Here is a 22,867-nt window from a genome sequence, read left to right on the forward strand (position 1 = left end):
TTCGAGTAGGTTATAGAGCCAGTACACAGTGACATGCTTTTTACCCCCCTCATGGGTCTAAGCTGATAAATTAGCATGTAAGCACACCACCAATACACAAAAGTTTCTTCTCACGGTAATTGAAGTGGAAATCGACAGTAGGTGGTCGGAAAATGAAAAATTGCTTAAATCCCTCAATGAAATTGTTTACAAATGTTTGCAGGCAGGTCTGTGGAGAGCAATTCAAATTTTGTTGTAGATCCAGTAGACAAATAACGCCGTGGGTGGATAGCCTGGCAGATGGAGCGCTTTCTAATTGCACCTAGACTGGGGTTTAATTCCTGCATAGTTGTATTAGGTAAAAGTGTACAAGAAATTCAGAAATTGATTAGGTTTTGCAATAGATTAAGCATCTGTACACTTTATAATGCTATGGATCGAGTGAGTGAGTTAAGATTTATGCTGCACTCAGCAATATTCCAGCTGTATGGGGCGGTCTGTATGTTGATAGATTGATATGCATGAACCAATCCTGTTCGTCGCCTCTTGCGACATTCTAAGCTGGATCTTCACAAGTTGCCATCTTGCATAAGTAAAACGTGGTACATGACAGTGATCTGAAGAACAGTAATGCACATAGTCAGAAACAGTCCAATGTTCGATAGCATGAGCATGATCTATGCAATTGGGATACGATGACATCCCACCTCTCTATGAAGTGAGACCCTAACTTCGTAATCACATTGACAAGTCAGGAAGCTGTATGTTGGCTAGGGGCATGATGCCATTGTGGACAAAATCACAGTGAAAGGTTTGTTTGTTTATCATAAAACGCAATACTCAGCAATGTTCCAGCTATTTCTCTAAATGTTTTTGGACATTTTTATTGGCACATAAGGTCAGCGGAATAACAAAGTGCTTAAAACTCACTCACTCACTCTCGCCACTAACGGGATTGGGTGATCAGGCTCGCTGACTTGGTGGCCACGTCATCGGTTCCCAATTGCGCAGATCGATGCTCATGTTGTTGATCACTGGTCATTGATCATTGTCTGGTCCAGACTTGATTATTTACAGACCGCCGCCATGTAGCTGAGATATTGCTGAGTGCAGTGTAAAACTAAACTAACTCACTCACTCTCTCTTGCTGCCGCACTGTTGTTAGTTCTCGTCCCAGCAAAACATTGTGGTACAGTGTGAGGATAGGATATATGCTGGGTGGTCAAATGGCTGGTGCACCGAAGATCTGGATTGTGGCGCCAATTACTCTATATACTGCAGGCTACAGACATGGAGGCGAATCAAGCACAAAGTCACACAAGCAAGAAGATGCGTGGATGAGTTGAATCCTTGGGATGGCTAATTTCCACAGCCAAGCCCCTCTTTAAGGACAGGCTGGTAGAGTGGTTGATCTAAATCAGTAGCTGTGTGAATTCATTCATAAGACTTCAGCAACATGCTTACTTCTGCTTCAATGGTATCAGAATATTTGAACATGTTTGAAGTTCATGAAAATACCTAACTGCCTGGTGCTATCTTGCAATGTTGTTCCGATCCGTTTTTGTTAGATGCTGTGTTCTAGGAGGCAAGTTGTTATTGTGCTGTATTTTGGAGGCTCTGTTGTTGCATGACTGATATTGACAAGGTGCTGTTAAGTTCACTGTTGTTGGGAGGCAGTGGGGTGGAGGGTTAGCGTAGTGGTTAAAGCATTCGGTTGTCGCATCAAAGGTCCGGGTTCAGTTACACTTATGTGAAGCCCATTTCTGGTGTCCTCCACAATGTTGCTGGAATATTGCTGAAGGTGGTGTAAAACCATACTCACTTATTCCTTGTGATGCATTGTAGTACTTGATGGATCTTGGTGACTTTCCTCGAGCTGATGAGCCATCCTTTACCAATGATATTCAATCCTTCAGCTTTTGTTTCCATGCCAACAGAACCTTCAACACCTTCAAATCCAGCAGCAAATTTCCCTTGGTCGTGTGTGAGTGAATGTGTTACAGTGGCTCTCAGCAGATGATTCAGTCTGGATCAGACAAACCAGTGACTGACACCATGGGTCACAAAAACCATGATGATTGAGTGGGTTAGATTTCTGACTTTATGTGCTGGCAGTTTGGTGCTTTACTCCATGAGCTGGAATCTTTACTCCAAATAAGTACTAGAATTTGTACTTAAATGAGTATGATCTCAAATACATGTTACATTTAACCTCTGTCCAAATGATATTTTTGTATTCATTGTGATTGAGTGGTGAAACTTGCTGAAATGCATACATTGGTGCTCATGCTGTTGGTTACTGGATTGTCTGATCCAGGCTCAATTATACACAGACCACCTATTGCTGTAATTTTGCCGAATACGGCATAAACAACAACCAATCATGCCAAATAATTAAAATTACAAATGCATTACCAGGGCTAATTATGGTAATATGATTTATATTTCACTTCATATGCGACACAGTGTGACAGAAATTATCAGTTAATCTAAAGCCATGGGAAAGTATAGTAACACACTTACTTAAACATGTTGAAACAAAGTTGCTAGCAGACTGTGCCTGTTCCTGCTGAGCCCCTGATATGATCCTATATACCATGGCTTTGTGCACGTTTATGTGGTTATATTTATTCATGCAGATTGTGTAATAGCCCAGCAAGATTGCCTCTAATGGGAGCTGATATCTTGACCTGGTAGCTTTGATTTCATTATGCGGTAATTGTAGGACTAGTTACTGGAAGACTTGTTATCTGTGAGAATGCTCTAGCACAGACATCCAGCTGAACATTGTTTTCAGGCATCTTCACGACCCTTTTGGAAGATAATACTTTGATTAGATCACTTCAAATCAATTTTCCTTTTGCTTTGCATAACAGGAAGTTCATACCAATGTGGTCAGTATGTTGTATTGAGGTTGTGTCAGAAGAAATCCATATTTCTAATCATAGTTGTAGTGACTTTTTGTGGAAGGAATGTGTTTGTTGCTTGAAATAAGCAAGCATCTGGATTTTTGCTTGAAATAAGCAAGCATCTGGATTTTTGTTACTTGTCTTGGTTCTGTTTATTTTTAATGTTTGTATTTTTTTTGTAGTAACGAAAACTGCATCGGCATCTTAGCAACAATGTGGTATTTTCCAACACTGCATAAAGGCTAGCTTGTCTTCCTGAATTGCTAATGGAAGCTGTTATTGGTGAAGATGGTGACAAAATTCGCTGGTTTATCAGACAGAGTGTGGAATCAGCGGACATGTTTGACCTGGTTGTGGCGAGACTGCATCTGGAGCCCAACCCCGGCTCCTTCAACGAGCAGCTGCCGAACCATGCAGCCATCTTGCTTTCTGCCGAGGTGGCAGCTGTGGTCTAGACTTGCTGGGGCTTGCTTTCTGGCACAGATAAATGAACGCCTTCAGAGCTACATCTGCTAACATCTGAAGCAAAAGTTAGTTGTTGGCTATTCAGATAGAATGATGGAAGTTGGCTGCAGTGCTTGCTTGGGCTTATATGAATATGGTTGTCTTCAGTGGGGAATGTTACATTAGGCAGGATGGGTTTGATAACATTGCTGAGGTTGGATGTAATTGTGTGTGTTGGATAAAATTCATAATGTTTAATAACATTCTTGGTGTTGTATGACATTGTTATGGTTGGACTTCATTGTTGGGGTTGAATAACATTGTGGTTTAATGGCATTGGGGTTGAATACTATTGTTGGGAGTGAATAACATTGTTGGGGTTGGATGTCATTGTGGTTAGATTGGATGCCATCGTTGCGGTTCCTAAGCAATTAATGTCATAAAAAGAAACAATTTCATTCCACAACTACATTGCTTCATTGATGCTCATGTCAGTGATTTCACTGGTCCAAAGAGGGTTAAGTTATTGTCTGAAAAGTTGTGAAAGGTGTTTGTTTGCAAGATAAGAGAACAAACCTAAAGTGCATCTGATATGACTCAAACTTCATGTGCATTCACTCCCTCACTAACTCAACTACTCCAGTTTTGATTAAAAAAAAATATCAAAATCCTTCACTGATACTGATTTTTATAACATGCCTGGTGTATATTGAGATTGGATAACATCCGATTATCCTTGTGAAAAGTTGCTGGTGTATTTAACCCCTGGATGACCTTGTATGTCATATGTTGCTGATGGCAACTTGTCAGTTTGCCCCGGACAACATTGTTCATAATGAACATGACAAGTAAATGTCCGCCTGAATCTACCAGATTACCTCTGAACATATCTCTGTTGACTGTTGTGCACCAGATGTTGGTATGACTTACATGGGCTGTTGCATCATTTTGCTGGTGATCCAACTCATGTCACACATGATTAGGCTTGTTAATTTAAGCAGACGGACATGTAGATTCAAGGTGTGGTCTAGTCGTAAGTGTTTGCCTGTCATGCCTAAAACCTGAGTTCAATTCCCCACATGGGTACAATGTGTTAAGCCCATATCTGATGTCCAGGTTGTGATATTGTTGAAATGTTGCTGAAAGCGGCGTAAAACCCAGATATTTACAGACTGCCTTTGTATGGTTGGAATGTGTCTGTGGAAGAACAGGCATCAACCAGGTAGTTGGGTCAGTATTTGGTAGTTAGGTTAGTATCAAAATTCTTTCCGCAATCAACTCTGAAATTTTCAGATATTTCACCACAAAGTTGTTGTTAAGAAGCTTATTAGGAATGGGTCCTAGGCTTCTTTTGGCCCTCGGCACTTTGGTAGCCTTGTGGGTGAGGCTCGTCACACCTGATGCCTGGGTACAGTTCCCCTCTTGGGTACAATGCCGTGTCAGTTTAACCTATCATAGTGTTTAAAGCATTTGCCTTATTCCTAAGACCTGGGACCCGTGAAGGTCCCGGGGTAGAATAGGCCTTCAGCAACCCATGCTTGCCATAAAAGGCGACTCAGCTTGTCGTAAGAGGCGACTAACGGGATCGGGTGGTCAGGCTCGCTGACTTGGTTGACACATGTCATCGGTTCCCAATTGCGCAGATCGATGCTCATGTTGTTGATCACTGGATTGTCTGGTCCAGACACGATTATTTACAGACCGCCGCCATATAGCTGTAATATTGCTGAGTGCGGCGTAAAACTCACTCACTCACTCACTCACCTAAGACCTGGGAACAACATGATACTCCTGGAATATTGCTGAAAGTGACGTAAAACTAACCTCACTCACTTTTTAGACCTTCAGTGGAGGGACTGTCGATAATGTGTTACCCTTTTCACTAGTATGCTTAGTGTAACACTCGGCAAAGGTAGAGGTTTTATGAGTGTCAGTGTTGCATAGATCGATTGATGACTTGCGCTAACGAGATTAGCGACATGACCAAACCTAGACTAATCACAAAGAAGACAACATTTTACGAGCAAAACAAAAACCTATCTTCTCCACCCTGGGAATAGAAGTGGGGCCATATTGCATTGCTGACGAGGATGGCGTCTGATGATGCTCCTGGTTTCATTGGCTTCCACAGCAGACGGAATGTAGTCATCTTTCAAATAGTAATTCTAGCTGAATTTTTAGCTCGGCCAACAGAACACATGTTCAGTGAGTCATCTGATTTTCACTTGATGGACACATGTGGAATGTTTTTCAAAGATTTTTTTGTTGAAAATTGAAGGTGTGGTGTGAAAAGATATGATGTCTGTCATGAATGCATGTACCAGAATTTTGCTTCTGTTAGTTGGTGAGTCAGTGAGTGAGCAGGTGAATGAGTGAGTGGTCGGGTAGGTGAGAAAGTGGCTGGAAGGATGAGTGAGTGAGTGGTTGGGCAAGTGGTTGGTTGGGCAAGTTGTCAGTTGGGTGGATGAGTGGTTGGACAAGTGGTCAGTTGGGGTGGGTGAGTAGTTGGCAACTTGTCAGTAGGTGTGGGTGGTAGGCTTGGTGAGTGAGTGGATGGTTTGAGTCGTCAGATGGGTAGGTGAATGAATGGATGAGTGAGTGAGGGAGTGCACCAGAAATTGACTAGGTTCATTCTCCAGACTTAGTGATGACTTTAATGCATACTTTCAAACACAAATAGCATACACTGACCGTGATCCATCATGAACACATGTTTGATGTTTGTGTTGTTTTCCTGCTCGTACAGTGCTGCAGTGAGCAATAGTACAGCTGCACAAAATCCGTAAATAATACAATCTGGGCCAAACAATCAGTTTTCATCATCATGAGCATCGATCAACACTCTTTGTATATAATGACATGCGTCAACCGAGTCAGATTAACGAGTGTCAACAAGTTGGTCTAACCTGAAATGAATTTATTTGTTCTTGTGTCAAATATTGACTACTGGGATGTTTCCTGGGTTCCTGATGTTATAAATTCATAAATTGAAACAGTTGGCGCTAGACGTTTATTTCATGGCAAAGATGCCCATTTCTAGTGTCCCTTGCTGTGATATTGCTGGAACATTGCTAAAAGTGGTGAAAAATACAACTCTCACTCATCAATACTATTGTTTGGTTTTGTGTTAGTTTTTCTGAACAAATGTAATAGAATGCACTGGGCTTGCATACTGTCATTAAAACCATTCTGTCTTGAAGCTTTAAATGTCATAACATCCCACTCAAACAATAACAGCTGCGTTGATATGCTGAATCTCTTATCTAACATTAAGACCCAGAAATTGTTATATTAACTCTACAAAAATGTAAATGAAGTTAAGCCACAAGAATGCTTCATTTCTGGAGATGACATAATGTAGACTTGGCAACCATTCTTCTATTCTGATCTGTTCACAGTAAATTTAGTGACTGGGAGACCAACGTGATTGGTCTCATGGTCCTTAGTTTTCCAAGAGTGTTATACAATGTATTACAACATACCTCAAGGTTAAATATCATTCCTGTCTGAAAACAGTGTTTTGATTCTCATATAACTGCTCTGAAAGTATAAAATTTGTTAAATCAAGATTGAAAATTGTTTGATTGCATAATTATTTGTTTGAAAATATTAAGTGAAGAACATGTGTGATGAATGGATCATGTCTTTTCATCTTGTAAGAATAAATGTAAGATTGTTGATGCTGATTTGGTTGAAGAAAAAAAACAATTATTTGAAACATGATTTATTTATTTTTTGTTGGAGAACAGTGGTATGATTAACTGTTTAATAATAGAATAGGGAATTTATCTTGTTGTTGATTCAAACTCTCATGATGACAGTAGTCTTGAAGAGAAAAATATGTGAAATTTGTCGGCGTTGTTGTTGAAGTAGGAGAGGCAGCGGACTTGCATCATCGGTGTTTACACAACTTAATTCCATGGCTAAACTTTCACACCTGAGCCATTGGTAGGCAAACACAGAGCGTGAAACGCTGCGTAACGCACACCGCTATTGGAGACATGCGAGGCAAAAGGTCATGAACAGTTCTGCAAATCACACAGTTAGGCAAGGCAGAAGATAATCTCCCCTCCACAATCCTTTCATGGAAACCTAACTGGATTCAAACTTTAAAACAGAACCTTAATTCTGACTGCTTAAATCAGCCTTCTGAAGAAATCTGAAGCAAGATGTGTGATTTTCATTCCAAGGTGTTGGTTTATAGTATAGCACTATATTGAGGGAGGTTGTCACAGTCTCCTACTGTCCTCTTTGTTAGAGGAAGATCAGTGTACACTCAGGTCTTCTCCTGCCATTCAGGCCGCCCCGGAACCTGAGTAAATACAGAAGCTCACAGCCACTCCATCCAGCTGCAGAGAAATGCTTGCGTGACTTATCGCACTGTGGTATAAGCCACAGCTCCTGGCTAGGTGATACGCTTGACATATCTACCTAGTTGTCGCAGGTAGCTTGTATCGAATGGACGTATTACCACCACCTGTGGATGTTATACCAGACCAAGGGATATGAGTTGCATGTACAACCAGTGGGACCGTTATGGGCGATATCATCCCAGATACGGGGTAAGGTTTGATAGTTTAGTTATCATTTTGAAACTTTGTTAGACATATTTTCAATCGGTGGTGCTGAAAGACATCTTAGATATACACTGTTCAGGAGATGGACTTACCATTGCTGTGATTTTCAGATTGCTTAGCTTGAATTCTTTGACTTCTTGAAACTGATGGTTCTCCGAAGAGTATAGTAGACTTGTGCTTGTGATAGTTAAGGATTTTGAGGATCTGATAGTTTTATATGAATTAGGTTTAATATTTAAATTCGTCCTGCTTTTGGTGCCTAATTTTGATTCTGTGAGAAACAATATTTGATGTAAGGTTTCTGGGTTGAGATTCTGTATGGTATCTGACATTGGAACAGTATGTTTTAGCGGTGGAGGTACTAGAAGTGCAACTAGTTAAGGTGTGGACATATGGGACATAATGGAGACAAATTGATGGAATAATCCATAAAAAGGGGGATTGAAGGATTGCCAACTTTGTAATGTGCTGTTTGTGAGAGATACGACAGATAACGTATCACTGCAGTAATCTTGTATGAGCACAGGTGTGACACAATTCTAGAGTAATCTGTCACCACAAGTAACACTTGCTGGTGCAGACATGGCGGTCTCTCATGGGCGGACGAGGCAGTACAGAAATATTATTTCTATTCACACAGGTCCTCATGCTGTGTTTCTGATAGTTCCATGAGAATTAATGATGTTACCATGTTTTAAGTTTTACCCCAACTTGAAGGCAGTATTTGTTCAATGGTTTATATCTTCTTGGTTTTTGGAGTCATGGAAAAGTTGCAGGACTTTGCCAGAATTTCACATGCTTTGTATTAAGTTGGAACTGGTTTTAAATTTTCAAGTCTGGGAAAAATGAAGAAAAAAATGTGATTGGGAGAAAGTGATTTGTCTTGTTGGAGATAAGAAAGTGACTCTCTGACTTTGTCTTTTGTCTGATTTTGTTTTGTTTTGGTTTTTTTCTGAGGTAGTTCTTCCACATGTTTTGTTGTGACTTGATATACAGTCACTGAATGCGGCATCATACCATAGAAAATACATGCAAAAAGACATGTTTGTCAGGCTAACAGTTCATGAACCCTAGGTCTTATGAATAATTCTTATACCTCAAGAACAAAAGAAAATTGCTGTCATATAGACAGTCATTTTATTTACTTTAATGCTCTTGTACATTAGCAGCATCACTTTTCTCTCTCTTTCACAAATTTGATTTGTGTAGTCATAATTTGGTTTAATCTACAGGTATGATTGTTCATACCAGGAAATCAAACCTAGACTTTTTAAATATGAAATATTTTGTTAAAATACCTGTCATTTAGTGATTTAATGTTGAGTGACTAAAAGAAATAGTGGATAACTTTATGTGGGGAATGAATTTCTGTCTTGTCATCGCATCTTACTTGAATATCAGGTTTATGGTTAAAGTCTTAATCGTGCACCTGTACACGAATGAATACCTGAAGATTGAATGACAGGTATAGCAACACAGGTGTGATGTCAGCAGGTCAGATTTGTAAGACCATTTAAGTGAATAAATATTTCAGATATTTGTAATATGAGCTGTGCAGCATGTTGAGGTCTGTGCCTGGCTGCTTAATAAGTAATAACGTAATGATTTTTGGACTAACAGTCGTTAAAAAATCCATTCATGACATAATGCATGTGTGGAACAGGAAGGCGAATGTGTAAAATTTAAAGGAGTGTTTCATCTGTTGAGTCAGAATTTTCAAGAAACAGTTTTGGAATAAGTAACTGAACTTGTTAATTTCAGAATTGTTTTACGTTCTTAGACTTGCAGTATGATGAAACAATAGATTTGTATTTTATGGAGATATTTTCCTTATTAGTTTTAGAGTTAATGTGAGTTTTTGTGAAATAGAACTTTCGGTATATTTATTTGTCAGTCTGATACAAGAATATCTGTATAAAGTTTATTTTATCCTTTCAATGAGGTAAGAGATGTTGTGATTGAGGAAGGAGCGATTGTCGTACGTGGTGCTGGACAGAACACAGGTGCGCTAATGTAGCCACAAGGCTTGTCAGAGAACACCAAGCAATGTGTCACCTGTGTCGTTAGCTTGTCTCGTCCTTCATGCTCTGCCTACCTGTACACTAAGACTGCCTACCTGGGCGTGACGATGCGAACCTTCAAGATTAGCTTTGATATATCCTTGTTTAATTATGGGCATTTGTTGCAGTTTAAAAAATTAAGAACCATCCAGGTCTTGTATAAGTAGTAGTATGGGACTGGTTGGTTAGCTGAATGGTTAAAGTATTTGCTTGTCACACTAAAGGCCCAGGGTTGATTCAACGTATGGGTACGATATGTGAAACCCATTTTTGGGATCCCCTGCCTTTATATTGCTGGAATATTTTGAAAAGTGGAGTAAAACCTAAAACTCACTCACTTAAAATTAGCTTTAATCTGTAAGATTAAGCATAGAAATATGAAAGAATCTTGTTGTCTTCAAATTTTTGAGGCATCGATAAATATATTTTCTGTTTCAAATCAGACTGTCCTGTTTTTACAGAGTGAGATACCAAACGTGGATTTTGCCTCAAGTTGAGCTTTCCTTAAGCCTTGTTTATTACTTCGATGTTAAGTAGATGTAGGATATCAGATGGTATCTACCGGTGACTATTCATTATATATCCCTTGAGGGAAAGGAATCCAGAGAGTCCTTAATCCTTAGTTTAATAAGTAAGGTAAGTAGTTAAAACGTTTGCTCGTTTCACTGAGTTCCAGGGTTTGTTGTCTCACGTGATTATGATATTGAAACTTTTTCAATAAATGTCAGAGTTTTTCATTACATATCTATGCCGTTGTTTGCTGTCAAAGAAATATTGTTTGAAAATATAGCCATTCATGAAAATGTTTGATGTTGGGGTACTTAAAAGATTACATATAGAGAGATCTGAAAGTTGTTCCTCTCAGGGCTTATTGGAGCAGGTTCATAAACGGCAAATATGGAATGCCAAATATGAAGTGAGACTCTCCTTGCTTTGATAAATACTGAGACACCAAGAGGCTGATAGAGATATCAGATTAGAGAATATCTATCCTGCTCAAAAAATGTTGCGAACACCTTTTCCTTTACTGTTTTCTTGCTGTGGTGACATCCTGAGATACCAGCCTCTGAGATTTTATTGTGTTGCTACAAATTTTAGCCTCAAATTGTGTAAATATGATTGCACTAGAAATTCTGTGAAATTTGGAGAAAATTCATTAAAATTCTGATATGCTGACTAAAACATCTATTTTTGCTGATTGAATACATTTTCGGACTTCACTTCCATTCATGAAATTTAATGACATATTTGAACTGGAATCATTGCATGGAACGATTTGGAAATCTACTGTTAGAGGTATGTTAAAGCTTCACACTTGTTAAGTGCCATATTGCCTTTCTCAGAAGCCATCATGAAGTTGAGCATTTAGTCAATGATTTTCTGTCATTGAAAATACTATACTGGACAAAATAATTTAGAGATATTGGTATTTTAATGATTGATATTTCATCAGATTGTCAAAGAATAAATTGATCATTATACGATTCCAAAATGTACATATATATCTATTTTTTGTTCAGTATATTTGCAACACTTGAAGGGTGGCATCTCTGTGGGTGTCAAATATGAACATGAATCTTTGTAATAATGCTTAAATGTTAAAACTGGTAGAAACAGTTATTAATTAAATACACACTAGTACATGGAACGCTGCAGTGATATCTTATATTGATGCTCTATGTGTCAGTATGTTTCATGAATAACTGAAAGGAGGCTGCGCTTGTCGTTAGAGGCAACGCACGGGATTGGGTGGTCAGGCTTGCTGACCTGGTTGACATGTCATTTGGTTCCCAGTTGCACAGATCAATGCTGATGCTGTTAATCACTGGGTTGTCTGGTCCAGGCTCGGCTTTACACACCGCTGCCATATAGCTGGAATATTGCTGAAAACAACGTAACGCTGAACTCACTCACTTCATGAATAACTTCTTGTTTCTAATAAATGTTTTAGTTTTGAACGTTTAAGCATGAGTACAAATGCTTGTTTTATATATGACACCCATGGTAACATGAAGAAGCGGTGTATATTGTTATTGACTCAGTATCTACCTTGCATTCCTCCCCTCGTCACATAAAGCTTTTCGTGTCTGTGGTGATAGTAATGCTCCACTTTAGATGGGTATGTTTTAATTCTGTGATATACAAAGAAATTCACATGTCTTTTGAATAGAATATAGTTATAATATAGACATTTAAATAGAATATATACAATATGAACATTAAAAAAACCCTAATCGAAATCTTATGAACCAGTACCACAGAGAGAGTCGTACATCTCCATGGAGATGTAAACTGGCGAATGTCTATGTTTTATCCCAAATATATATTTTTTCTGCCATTATTAACTTTGGATCCAGGAAAACGAGTCTTTGGGAGTTGGATATTATGTAGAGTTTCTGAAATAGCCATGCTGTCGTCAGTGTAGATAAATTTTCATTGAATGAATATTTTTCTTGTCTCTTCAACACCTGTTACATGTTTGTCCCACAACCAGGGTGTGCTTTGAAGGAAGAACAGAGCAAACAGTATAGATTTGTTGAGTATGTTTGAGTATTTGTTTTTATGGTTTGCTGTTATGTTTAAAATTTGAAAATCCAAGACTTTATTGGTAAGAATTTTGTATTTGGTTTAAGATGCTCTTGAAGAGTTTCATTGTGTTATTAAGTTTATGAATATTTCATACTGGTTGGCTGTGCAGTGCATCAGTTACATGTTAAGCACTAGAGTGGAAGCTGTCAAAACCGGCATCTGTCCAATCCGGCAAGTTGTCAACACCGGCATACAATTTCAGCCCCACCCATGGCAAGTACATTTACCATCAGCTCTACAAACCAGCACTTCGACTAAACAGGATTATTCCTTTACTCCCAGTGAGTGTCTGTTTACACAGCTTCCACTGTATTATTCTTGTAGAAGGATCTCTGTTCTGTAGCCATGAAGATCCAGGGTAGAATAGGTCTTCAGCAACCCGTGCTTGCCATAAAAGGCCACACTCACTCACTCACTCACTCACTCACTCACTCACTCACTCACTCACTCACTCACTCACTCACTCACTCACTCACTCACTCACTCACTCACTCATTGGTTAGCTCTTGGAGTCAGTTCTGTCTGCATACACTATGTATATCTCCATCATTATCGGTCACTGACTTTTAAGCCCGAAATATTCATATATATGAATATAAAATTAGCAGTTAGATTAGTAGATGTCTTGTACAGCAGTCATGCAGGTTTTGAAAGTTTTTGAATTTGCCAGTCCAGACTTGGAAGGTCCTCAAATTAATATCGCCTCAGAAAATTCAGTATATTTTCTAAATTCCTTGAGCATGTTGAAAAAACCTTATGAAAGGAATTCTTAGAACATGTACAGGCCTTACATTTGATAAAACTCCATGAACATGTTTAAAAGACCTTACATTTGATAAAACAACTTGAAGATGTTAGGAAGGCCTTACATTTGATAAAACAACTTGAAGATGTTAGGAAGGCCTTACATTTGATAAAACTCCATGAACATGTTTAAAAGACCTTACATTTGATAAAACAACTTGAAGATGTTAGGAAGGCCTTACATTTGATAAAACAACTTGAAGATGTTAGGAAGACCTTACATTTGATAAAACAACTTGAAGATGTTAGGAAGGCCTTACATTTGATAAAACAACTTGAAGATGTTAGGAAGGCCTTACATTTGATAAAACAACTTGAAGATGTTAGGAAGGCCTTACATTTGATAAAACAACTTGAAGATGTTAGGAAGGCCTTGCATTTGCTGAAGTTCCTTTACAGAGGTTATATAATTCCAGTCTGGTAATTCTCTTTGACATTTGTTGCAGAATTGGTTCCAGATATTGACCACAGAGCAGGTTTTTATTAAATACAAGAGGTTGAAATAAGCTTTGCATTGCACGTGTAATTGTTGGTTTGTCAAATGTAAGCACAGAAAATCATTTCATACAGATGATCCAGAGTGTTACACCTGGCTGGACTAAAACCCATGGAATAAAAACATGGATTACTCTTAAATTAGCACGAAATAACTTATCTATGTCAGATCCTAAAAAGGCCATAAAACTGTGATAGTTGACAGATTTTGTGATTTAAAATGTAAAGTATGTCTATATTGTAAGATAGCCTCTGAGTGATGGGGTATACAGGGATATTGACACTGTCTACCAGGGACTGAGCCGCTTCACACGATGCCCTACTTTTGCAGGTGTGCATATTTATCCTGGGGGAGGGAGGGGGGTTGAATGGGGAAGGGGAGCTGATGAGTGATGAGGGGGGTCAACATAGGTAGGGGGAGGGTAAGGGATAAGAGGATGTAAAACTATCTTAAGAGTGATTCATTGGTTGAATAACATATTAATGCAAATTTGGCAGAAATTGGAATGATTGAATGCTTGTTGAGTTTTAGCTGTGTGTGGCTTTGTCAAGGGTGATATGCAATTTAAGGCAAAATTGTTGTTTGGAGTGGGGTGGGGGAGTTGTTTTGTTTTTTATTTCTATTTTTGAAAATACGATAGAAACAGCTTGATTTTTATCAATTTTTTTGGTTTGTGAAATGTGTAATGCACAAAGGGTGTTTATTTGATGTGCTGTTTAGAAGGTGTAAATTTTATGTATCTTCCAGATGAAGTAAATTAGATATACAGTATATATATCAGACAGGAGGTATAAATTTAATGCAACATGTCTAAGTATAATGTGTAGCATATTGCTCAGATGGTGTAAGTGTAACGTATGTCAATAGAAAGAACTGTATACTGTTTCATCAGCAATAGTGAGTGAGTTCAGTTTTATGTTGCTCTTAGCAATATTCCAGCAATATCAACTTCAGAAATGGGCTTCACACATTGTGCCTAAGTGGGGAATCAAACCTGGGTCTTTGGTGTGGCAAGCGAACGCTTTAACCACTAGGCCATCCCACTGCTTCTGACTAGGTGTGGATGATGCGATGGCCAAATTATTTGTTCCTCTTAAGACTCAAACTTTCCAGATTTGATTCAACGTAAGGTTCTCTTTTGAGGTATCCTGAGTATGTTGAGGAATGCCATTAATGGCTGCTGTTTTTCTCCAAATTGCTCCCTGGAACTTGTCTGTGGGTATAATATGGTAAACACAACTTAGGTTTTGATGGGAAGAGGTCAAGGTTTGAAATACCCTACAAAACAAGTTTGTCAGTCCTGATCATGTGAACCAGGGCTCTTTTGTCAAACTGAAAGACATTTTCATTGGTCCTCGATATTGACATAATTCAACATGGTGTTGAATAATGATTTAAAGATGAGTGTTGTGTTGAATCTTTATAAAGGGTTGGTGCACTTTTGTTTCATCTGACATCTTACCAACATATGAGGCAGTTTGTCGACTTTATGACTTTGATGTATGGAACACAATCTGCATTTTCCATTTTCTTCTTTATTTTAAATGGTCATTTTTATATTGGCTAAGTTTACAATAAATCTTAATGTTGATTCCATTCAACCGTGTCTATGATCTTTCAGTGACTAAGTTAGAATTACATCAACTTCTAGATATTAGATCACGTATTTACTGTATTTGCTGCAGTAAGTGCCCACATGTTAAGAATTGTTTAGTTTACACATTAAAATCTAGATTTGTCCTCCAGACACCCAACAACAAAATTTAAGTTGAATTCAGTACAAGTTTAGAATGATTTGACAAGTCTAGAAATAGTGTGTGAAAGAAATTCTATGTCTAAATTTGTTTTTATAGATTTCATATTATAACTTTTTAGCATGGAATTAGTCTATTGAAAATCATACAAAAATTAAATTAGTTTAACCAGTACTGGACAAACGTTAGGGTTCCTTTTATGTTTTGTTGGTTTTTTTTTTTTTGGTTTTTTTCAATTTTTTTTTTTTTTAAATAAATATTACTTCTTATAAGAGGCAACTGACAAAATCATGTAAGGCAAGCTGACTTGTTGACTTGTCATTGTAGCCCAATTGTGTAGTCATTGCTCTTGCTGTTGATCACTGGATTGTCTGGTCCAGACTTGATTTGAGGACTGTCCTCATATAGCTGGAATGTAGCTGAGTGTGCCGTAAGCTAAACTCATTCATGCAAAAAAAAAACTTTCATTCAAACTTGTGTGTGTGCGCGCACATGCACTCTCTCTCACCCCCCCACACACATCTTTATTTGTTGTTGCCCGTGTTTGTAAGTGCTTGTAGATATGATTCATGTGAAGTATGAATGTTCATAGCAATCCAGTATGTTAGAAGTAAAACAAGAAGGAAAGGAATGTTTGTATTTTCGTGTTTACAGGTATTAGGGATTATAAAATCAGGCAAGTTTTAGTCAGGACCGCATGAAAATGTAAGATATTATTGTATGAGTGAAATATGAAGTTGACCCCCCATTGCTTCATGCATGGTTGGTCCCTGTCAAAAACATCCTTGGTCCTTCTTGAGTAACCCTCCTTTGACCCTTGACCCTCCTTGTAACAGCTTTCTAAGGTGGGGGACTTTCCAATTGTGAGGTTGAAATGTGCTCCCAGGTCATAACAATGGCTGCCTTGGTCTGCTTTGGAACTCTCCCATTTTAAGGTAGAAATGTACTTGTGGGTCACAACAAAAGCTGCCCAGGTCCTCTGAGGAGCTCTCCCATCGTGAGGTAGAAATATACTTAGGCGTGAAAACAATGGCTGCCTGGTCCTTGGTGAAGTTCACCTACTTTCTTTATTTAGATAGGCTCAGTACGTGCGGTAATGTGACAAATAAGAATGGAAGGAAATTTGTGTCAGAGCTCAATGTATCTCTGTAGGTATTTCAGACAAACAACTCCTTCTTGGATATTCGAGTTGTTACTTGATTTTATGGGAACGTCTTTCGAGATGCTTTTGTCAGTGTCAATACAATAAGTGTCACTGGATTGTCTAGTCCTGACTTGATTATTTACAGATGACCAGCATATAGCTGGAATATTGCTGAGTGTGATGTTAAACCACACACCAACTTTTTGAAGTTGGAAGAAGACAACGACCTGAAACATTTTTAGTCAACTATTTTTTTGTTGTAACCAAGTTGAAGGCCTATTTCTTGTTTCATTATCAGCTGAACGATGTAAGGCATGCGATGAAATGTCATCATCAATAACTTGTTATCCATTACATTTTTGTCTAGGAGGAATGTTTTATAACTTTTTGTTTGTCTTCCTACTCTTAGGTTTTACTAGGACAGAGGTCCGTAAAGACAAGAAATAAAAGTGGTCTGGTCATATTAAGAGAGTTAGTGTGTAATTAGATTTTAATTCCTAAGAAAAAATACTCATACTTTTACTGATGAATAAGAATGTGGTGTATGTGAACAAATTCTTAAATTATGTCTCCAGCTATCCAAACTGAAGTGTTTCTTTTGCTTATGGAGTTGTCAGAGAGTTTGGTCGGAATTTGTGTCTGGTGTACTCATTTCAAGTCTGGAGCTAGTCAAGGAAGACTGTTCACGTCAAACAAAAGTTCAGTTTGGAATGTCAGTTTGATAATGATAAACCTAATTGCAAATGGTGCTTGTAGACTCAACACCTTTCATTATATTCAGGGGACATTGTCTGTGACATCAATAACAGCGTTGTCTAGCTTGATTTTTGGAGTGGTAGTGTAGTCTAGTTGTTAAAGCGTTAGGTCTTCTTGCCAAAGATCCGTGTTCAATTCCAAACATATATACAATGTGTGAAGACAATATATGTCATATTTGGGATTTCACTTTCTTAGTAAAGTACAAATTCTAGTACTTTTGTGGTTGAGTCCCATCCGGGATTTGAACCCGCACCCTCAGAGTCAGGCACCTAATCGCCAACACACAAAGTCAGCCACCTAACTTGCTCAGCCACCGCGACTTTCTCTACTGAGAAAGTGAAATCTCAAATATGACATATACTGCATTTGACCACTCTCTAAATGGCATCATGTAATCAATGTGTGAAGACCATTGCTTGTGTCCGGCACTGTGACTAAATATAATTTGACAGAATCATGAATCCTAAGTTTGGTAGTTTGTTGGTTGGCGTGTTTGAAGGAAAAACATCAGCGTTAGGACTGCTGATTAATTTGCCCTCATTCCCATGCACTGTTTATATGCCATATGATATATGATGCTTAATTGGATGTAAGACCTAACTGATTCATGATTGGTGATACATAATAGGTTGTGTATATTTGATATTTTACCTAGGTAAATTATACCATAGGAAAGTCTGACAGCAGTGTAAGTGTTCTAATTATCACCTAATTATCACCTGGCAATATGTGTTTAATAATGCAATAATGTTTCATTGTATGATCCAGAATTCATTAATCGTGAAATTGGTTTGGTGAGTACTTTTTTTTTTTTTTTTTTTTTTTTTTTTTTATCGCTAAAAATGGGCTTCAGATATTATTCTGTTTTCTACTTATGAAGATGTAGGAAAATACGAAAACAATCATATTGAAAAACAAATGGGAGTAACAAAACAAGATAGGGGCAGAAACCTAGACAAGTCCAGGTGTTTTCAACTTGTTTGTAGGTAGACATGTGGTTGGAGAATTTGCTTGTTGGATGAATAGTCCAGTTTGATTCCCTTTGCAGGTACATAGAATAGTTTTGGTTGTCCTCGTTACATTGCTCAAATAAGTGTACGTCACTCACTCTATATAGGCAACTTAAATTTTCTTTAAACCTAGGTCCTCATATTGCTAAGGGCAGTCACTCACATATTCAGTTTACAAAATTTTTACCCCCTTGTAACTCAAAGCAAGAACAGCGATTTGAATCTTATGATCGTTTGTTAAACAACTTTTATCCTACGTTGAATACAATTCTGAGATCTAAATGTTCAATTGCCGAGGTAAAATTATGAAGATTTGCAATCTTAATTTCACATTATTCACTTTATCTTTTTGTTTAAAATTCAGTTTGAAATTCATCAGCACATTTTCACTGCAAGCAGAATATAGCTTTGAACTAAAGCCACTGGGTCCAGCTCTGCTGAAATGAAGTCAACATCAGACTGCCGACTTCACATATTACTTCATTGTCAGTGCAATTTGGGCAGTACTTCGACATTGACCAAGCATCATTACATCACAGAAATACATTGTCTGTCAACAGAATATGCAGCAACACTCATCTTTTGAAAACTCATTTTGTAATCTTGGTCATGTAAATAAAAGTGATGTTTGAATTGTGTAGGAATCTGTTGAGAAATCTCGACTTATCAGACTGAAATATCTTAAAACGATCATATTCTTCCTGAAATCGTCACTATTGTTTGCAGGTCTACTTGTTGTATTTGCTTTGTCCTTCCGAGGGGAAGAAAACAAATAATTTCCAGACGGAAATACTAAAAGTGGGAATACTACACAAAGTTGTCTGCCGATTTGGTTTCACTGTCAAAGTCTTAGATCAAAGACGTTTATTGGCTGAATTGACAAGTTAAAGCTAATCGCGAAATCCGCCTGCAAGCGCGAGCGTCGGGGAGCATTGAGATGATCAATGCTGGAAGCCCCCAATTAACAGTGCTGTTAGAACCAGTTTATGGTAGTGAAAGCATGGGCGATGGACAAATTGATTTTCGGCCCGAAAATGAGATCTGGTAATTTGAAAATTATTTTGTTTCGTCGTATTGAATGGCGATAATTGAAACTGCGATTATTGAGAGGTTTTGAGTTCAAACGTGTAAATAGCATAATCAAAATTCTACACCAAGTCTTATTTTTGTTATGACCGTTCGCCTTTTACCATTTTATCACTTGTGATCTTGCGGACGTTTATTGCCGATTTGTGACTTCATGCAGAAGCAATTGCAAAATCATTCATTAATTTTATCAGTTAATAATAAATGAACCATGATTGCATCCCTCCAGTCTCTCGAAGATTGGATTAGTCAAGATAAGTTGATACTGCTCAACATTACCAATCATGAAGGTATTGAGTTTTGAAAAAAACAACTTAAATGCGTCTTCGGAGAGAAAGTATAATTTGATTTGGGTAATGACTTGTTTTAGTGTATGCCAAGCATATTATGGGTGTATGTTCGATATGTCTGGAAGAAAAGTTAAGACACCTCCGTAGATAGTTGTCTCCCTTTGTAGGGCGTGGCAGAAAGGCAAGGATTGTTGGCTTCTGTTTAGTATGGGTTGTGAGTTATCACTGTAGGAGTTGTTCCCATTCCTGTCACCACAGACCAGGTTCGAAGCTACATGGATACAGATGGTGAATGGTACTCCATTTTCTCTTTGTGAACTTAGTAAGCTCAAGTGTCATTACCATGATTGCTTTGACGATTATGGTTGAATGACATTTACTAAGCAAATATGATTATGATATTTTTTCAGTTAAAGAACCTTTCCTGTGGATTCATAGAAATGATTTGTCTCTGAATTTACTCTTGGCATACAAGGCTGTGGATTTTTCTGTATTTGTTGATTTTTCATGGAGTTTTTCCTTTTACAGATGTTTTCCCCACCTGTTCCTGGTCAACCAATGAAAAATGGCCCAAATCCACCTCCGGAATCTACTATGTACCCAGGGTACAAAGGCGGTAAGTCTGCTGCAGTTGTAATTTAGTCTGACATAGTGCACTGATTCATTGTTCCAGCCCACATGATCCTTGTCATGTTTGCTGATTTACCCAGGTGAAATCTCATAATTTTCGGAGTAAAACACTTCTGTTGAAAAAACAAGATGGAACGAACACTTGCATTGTTGAAGTGTTTAATAGGAAATCTTGGATTTACATTGGTGGCATTTTTAAACTTTGAGGTCTAAACTTTGTGATATCTGATGTTGTTCTGAGGTTTGTCATGACTTTATCTACGTTGTCAACATCATCAAAGTCTTACGTTTTTGAGGCCATATCGCTATGGGCTGTAGGCTTTCCTACCCTACCAAGCTTACAGAGTCTAGCTGGAATACTGGTCAAGGTGCTTCTGAACTCCACTGCCTCACTCACTCACTGTCTCACTGGTTGTGTTAGAAAAGAGATTAGGTGTGACCTGTTAGGTGTATCCCACCTCTAGATAGTTTGACTTTCTAGCAGGAGATCTAGATTCGAGGTCAGGTGTATCTCACATTGTCTCTCTGGTAGGAGATCTAGATTTGAGCTCAGCTGTATGTCTCATTAAGACTTGAAATCAGGTGTTTCTCACATTGTCCGTCTGGTAGGTGATCTAGACTTGAGGTCAGGTATATATCTGATTGTTTCTCTGGTAGACTTTAGATCAGGTGTTCTGTCTTTGTTTCTCTGGTAGGAGATCAAGAGTTGAGGTCATGCGTTTCTCATTGTCTGATATTACATCTAGAATTGAGATCAGGTGTTTTTTCCACTGTCTTACTCTGGTAAATATAGATTCAACATCAGGTGTGATACCAAACAGACCCATTTAAGGATAATTAAAAAAAGTACCAAGGTGGAAAGAGACTTTGAGCCAGAAATCCAACCAAGTATTCGTTCACTTTCAACTCTGAATGTTTTTTATCAGATCTGTATGAAACGACTTCCTTCCACACTAACAGTTAATCAGGCATCAAGTTATAGTCATTCGGTAAATTACAAATGATAACAGATCAGATGGGTTGATATCAAGTTATCTCCCTATCAAGGTGTCGCCCTCTTTAAACAAACATTAACATTTCGATATTTGGAGAATGCAGTCCAATGTATCTACAACCATTCACACACCAGACCTGAAAGATTTGTCATCCATGCCTGTCATCTTTTCAATGAAAACATTTACATCAGGAGATGCGAAATGTTATCACAGACCAGGTTGTCACATAACTTCAAGAACCAGTGACCATTCGGTTTGGTTTGATGTTTTGTTAACACGTCACACAGCAATATTCTAGCCATATGGCAGTGATCTGCGCGTAGTCAAGTCTGGATCAGACAGACAAACTACTAAAAAATTATCATTCACACTGGGTATTAATAGCTTCTCGAAGTTTTCACTTATCTTGACTCCCTGTGTTCCTGTCTGTTGGGTATTATTATCAGTGAGCATTCATTTCTGTAAAACCCTTATTATCAAAGTGTGTTATGTCAGGGTCTGTAACTCTTGGTATGATTCTTGGTAAAACTCGTAAACTGTCATCAGTGACATAGACTTTTCAATTAAACTATGAGACAAGATGCCCATCATCCATACGTCACTCACTATAGTGGAAAGCCAGTTGGATAGACTATTGGTAAGTGTTCGGCTGTCAAACCAGAGACCCAGGTTTGATTCCCCAGACAGGTATAATATGTGAAGCTCATTTCTGGTGTCATCAACTGTGATATTGCTGAAATATTGCTAAAAAGTGGCTTATACTTCACTCACTCACTCACTCACTCACTCACTCACTCACTCACTCACTCACTCAATGTAGTGAAATAAGTATATGTAATAGTACCTTTTGATCCAAAAATACACATGAGAAGGGAATTATAGGTATGTTAGCTGTTTATTGGGTAATTACGTGCAGTATTTTACATGAGGTTGTTATTAATTTTCATGCATGCTCGTATGCATCACAATTTGGTAATGATCATATTGTCAGTGTATTTTATGCTTTTATGCATGTATGCATGGAGCTCTGACCCTCCTGTAAGCAGCATGTTGGAACACAATTAGGTTGCTGAAAATGTCGCTATCATCCAAAGAATATGGAAGATATTCATCCAAGAAAATCTGGCCAATGATTCTTTCCCATCAACCTGGCACCAGCCGATACTGGGAATTGCTGAGCCCCAGTTTGGAACATATTCTATATTATCCCCTGAACATTGTTTATTGGCTGTTGTAGACTTGAACGCACTCTTCTTCAACCACCTTTTATGGGGTGTTTCTCAGGTGCTGCCAATGTCGTTGCCATGGATACAAAGAAATTGATGATTTACCTGAAATCTG

The 22,867-nt window shown here is 38.2% G+C and overlaps 1 protein-coding gene across 50 annotated transcripts in view; it reads left to right on the forward strand.

Moving 5' to 3' along the window:
* The window catches only part of LOC137259308 (transcription factor 12-like), a 148,295-nt gene that overhangs the window by 13,591 nt on the left and 111,837 nt on the right, over positions 1-22,867 (forward strand). For 38 of the 50 annotated variants that reach the window (XM_067796962.1, XM_067796982.1, XM_067796979.1 and 35 more), the window contains one exon: positions 20,430-20,517. In XM_067796962.1, coding sequence (XP_067653063.1) covers positions 20,430-20,517 — 88 coding nt within the window. Of the gene's footprint in view, positions 1-7,356; positions 7,895-20,429; positions 20,518-22,867 lie in introns of those variants that run through there. The other 12 variants (XM_067796986.1, XM_067796989.1, XM_067796987.1 and 9 more) reach the window with 4 other exon arrangements.

The sequence above is a fragment of the Haliotis asinina genome, chromosome 13, assembly GCF_037392515.1.
Source record: "Haliotis asinina isolate JCU_RB_2024 chromosome 13, JCU_Hal_asi_v2, whole genome shotgun sequence".
Taxonomy (NCBI): Eukaryota; Metazoa; Mollusca; class Gastropoda; order Lepetellida; family Haliotidae; genus Haliotis; species Haliotis asinina.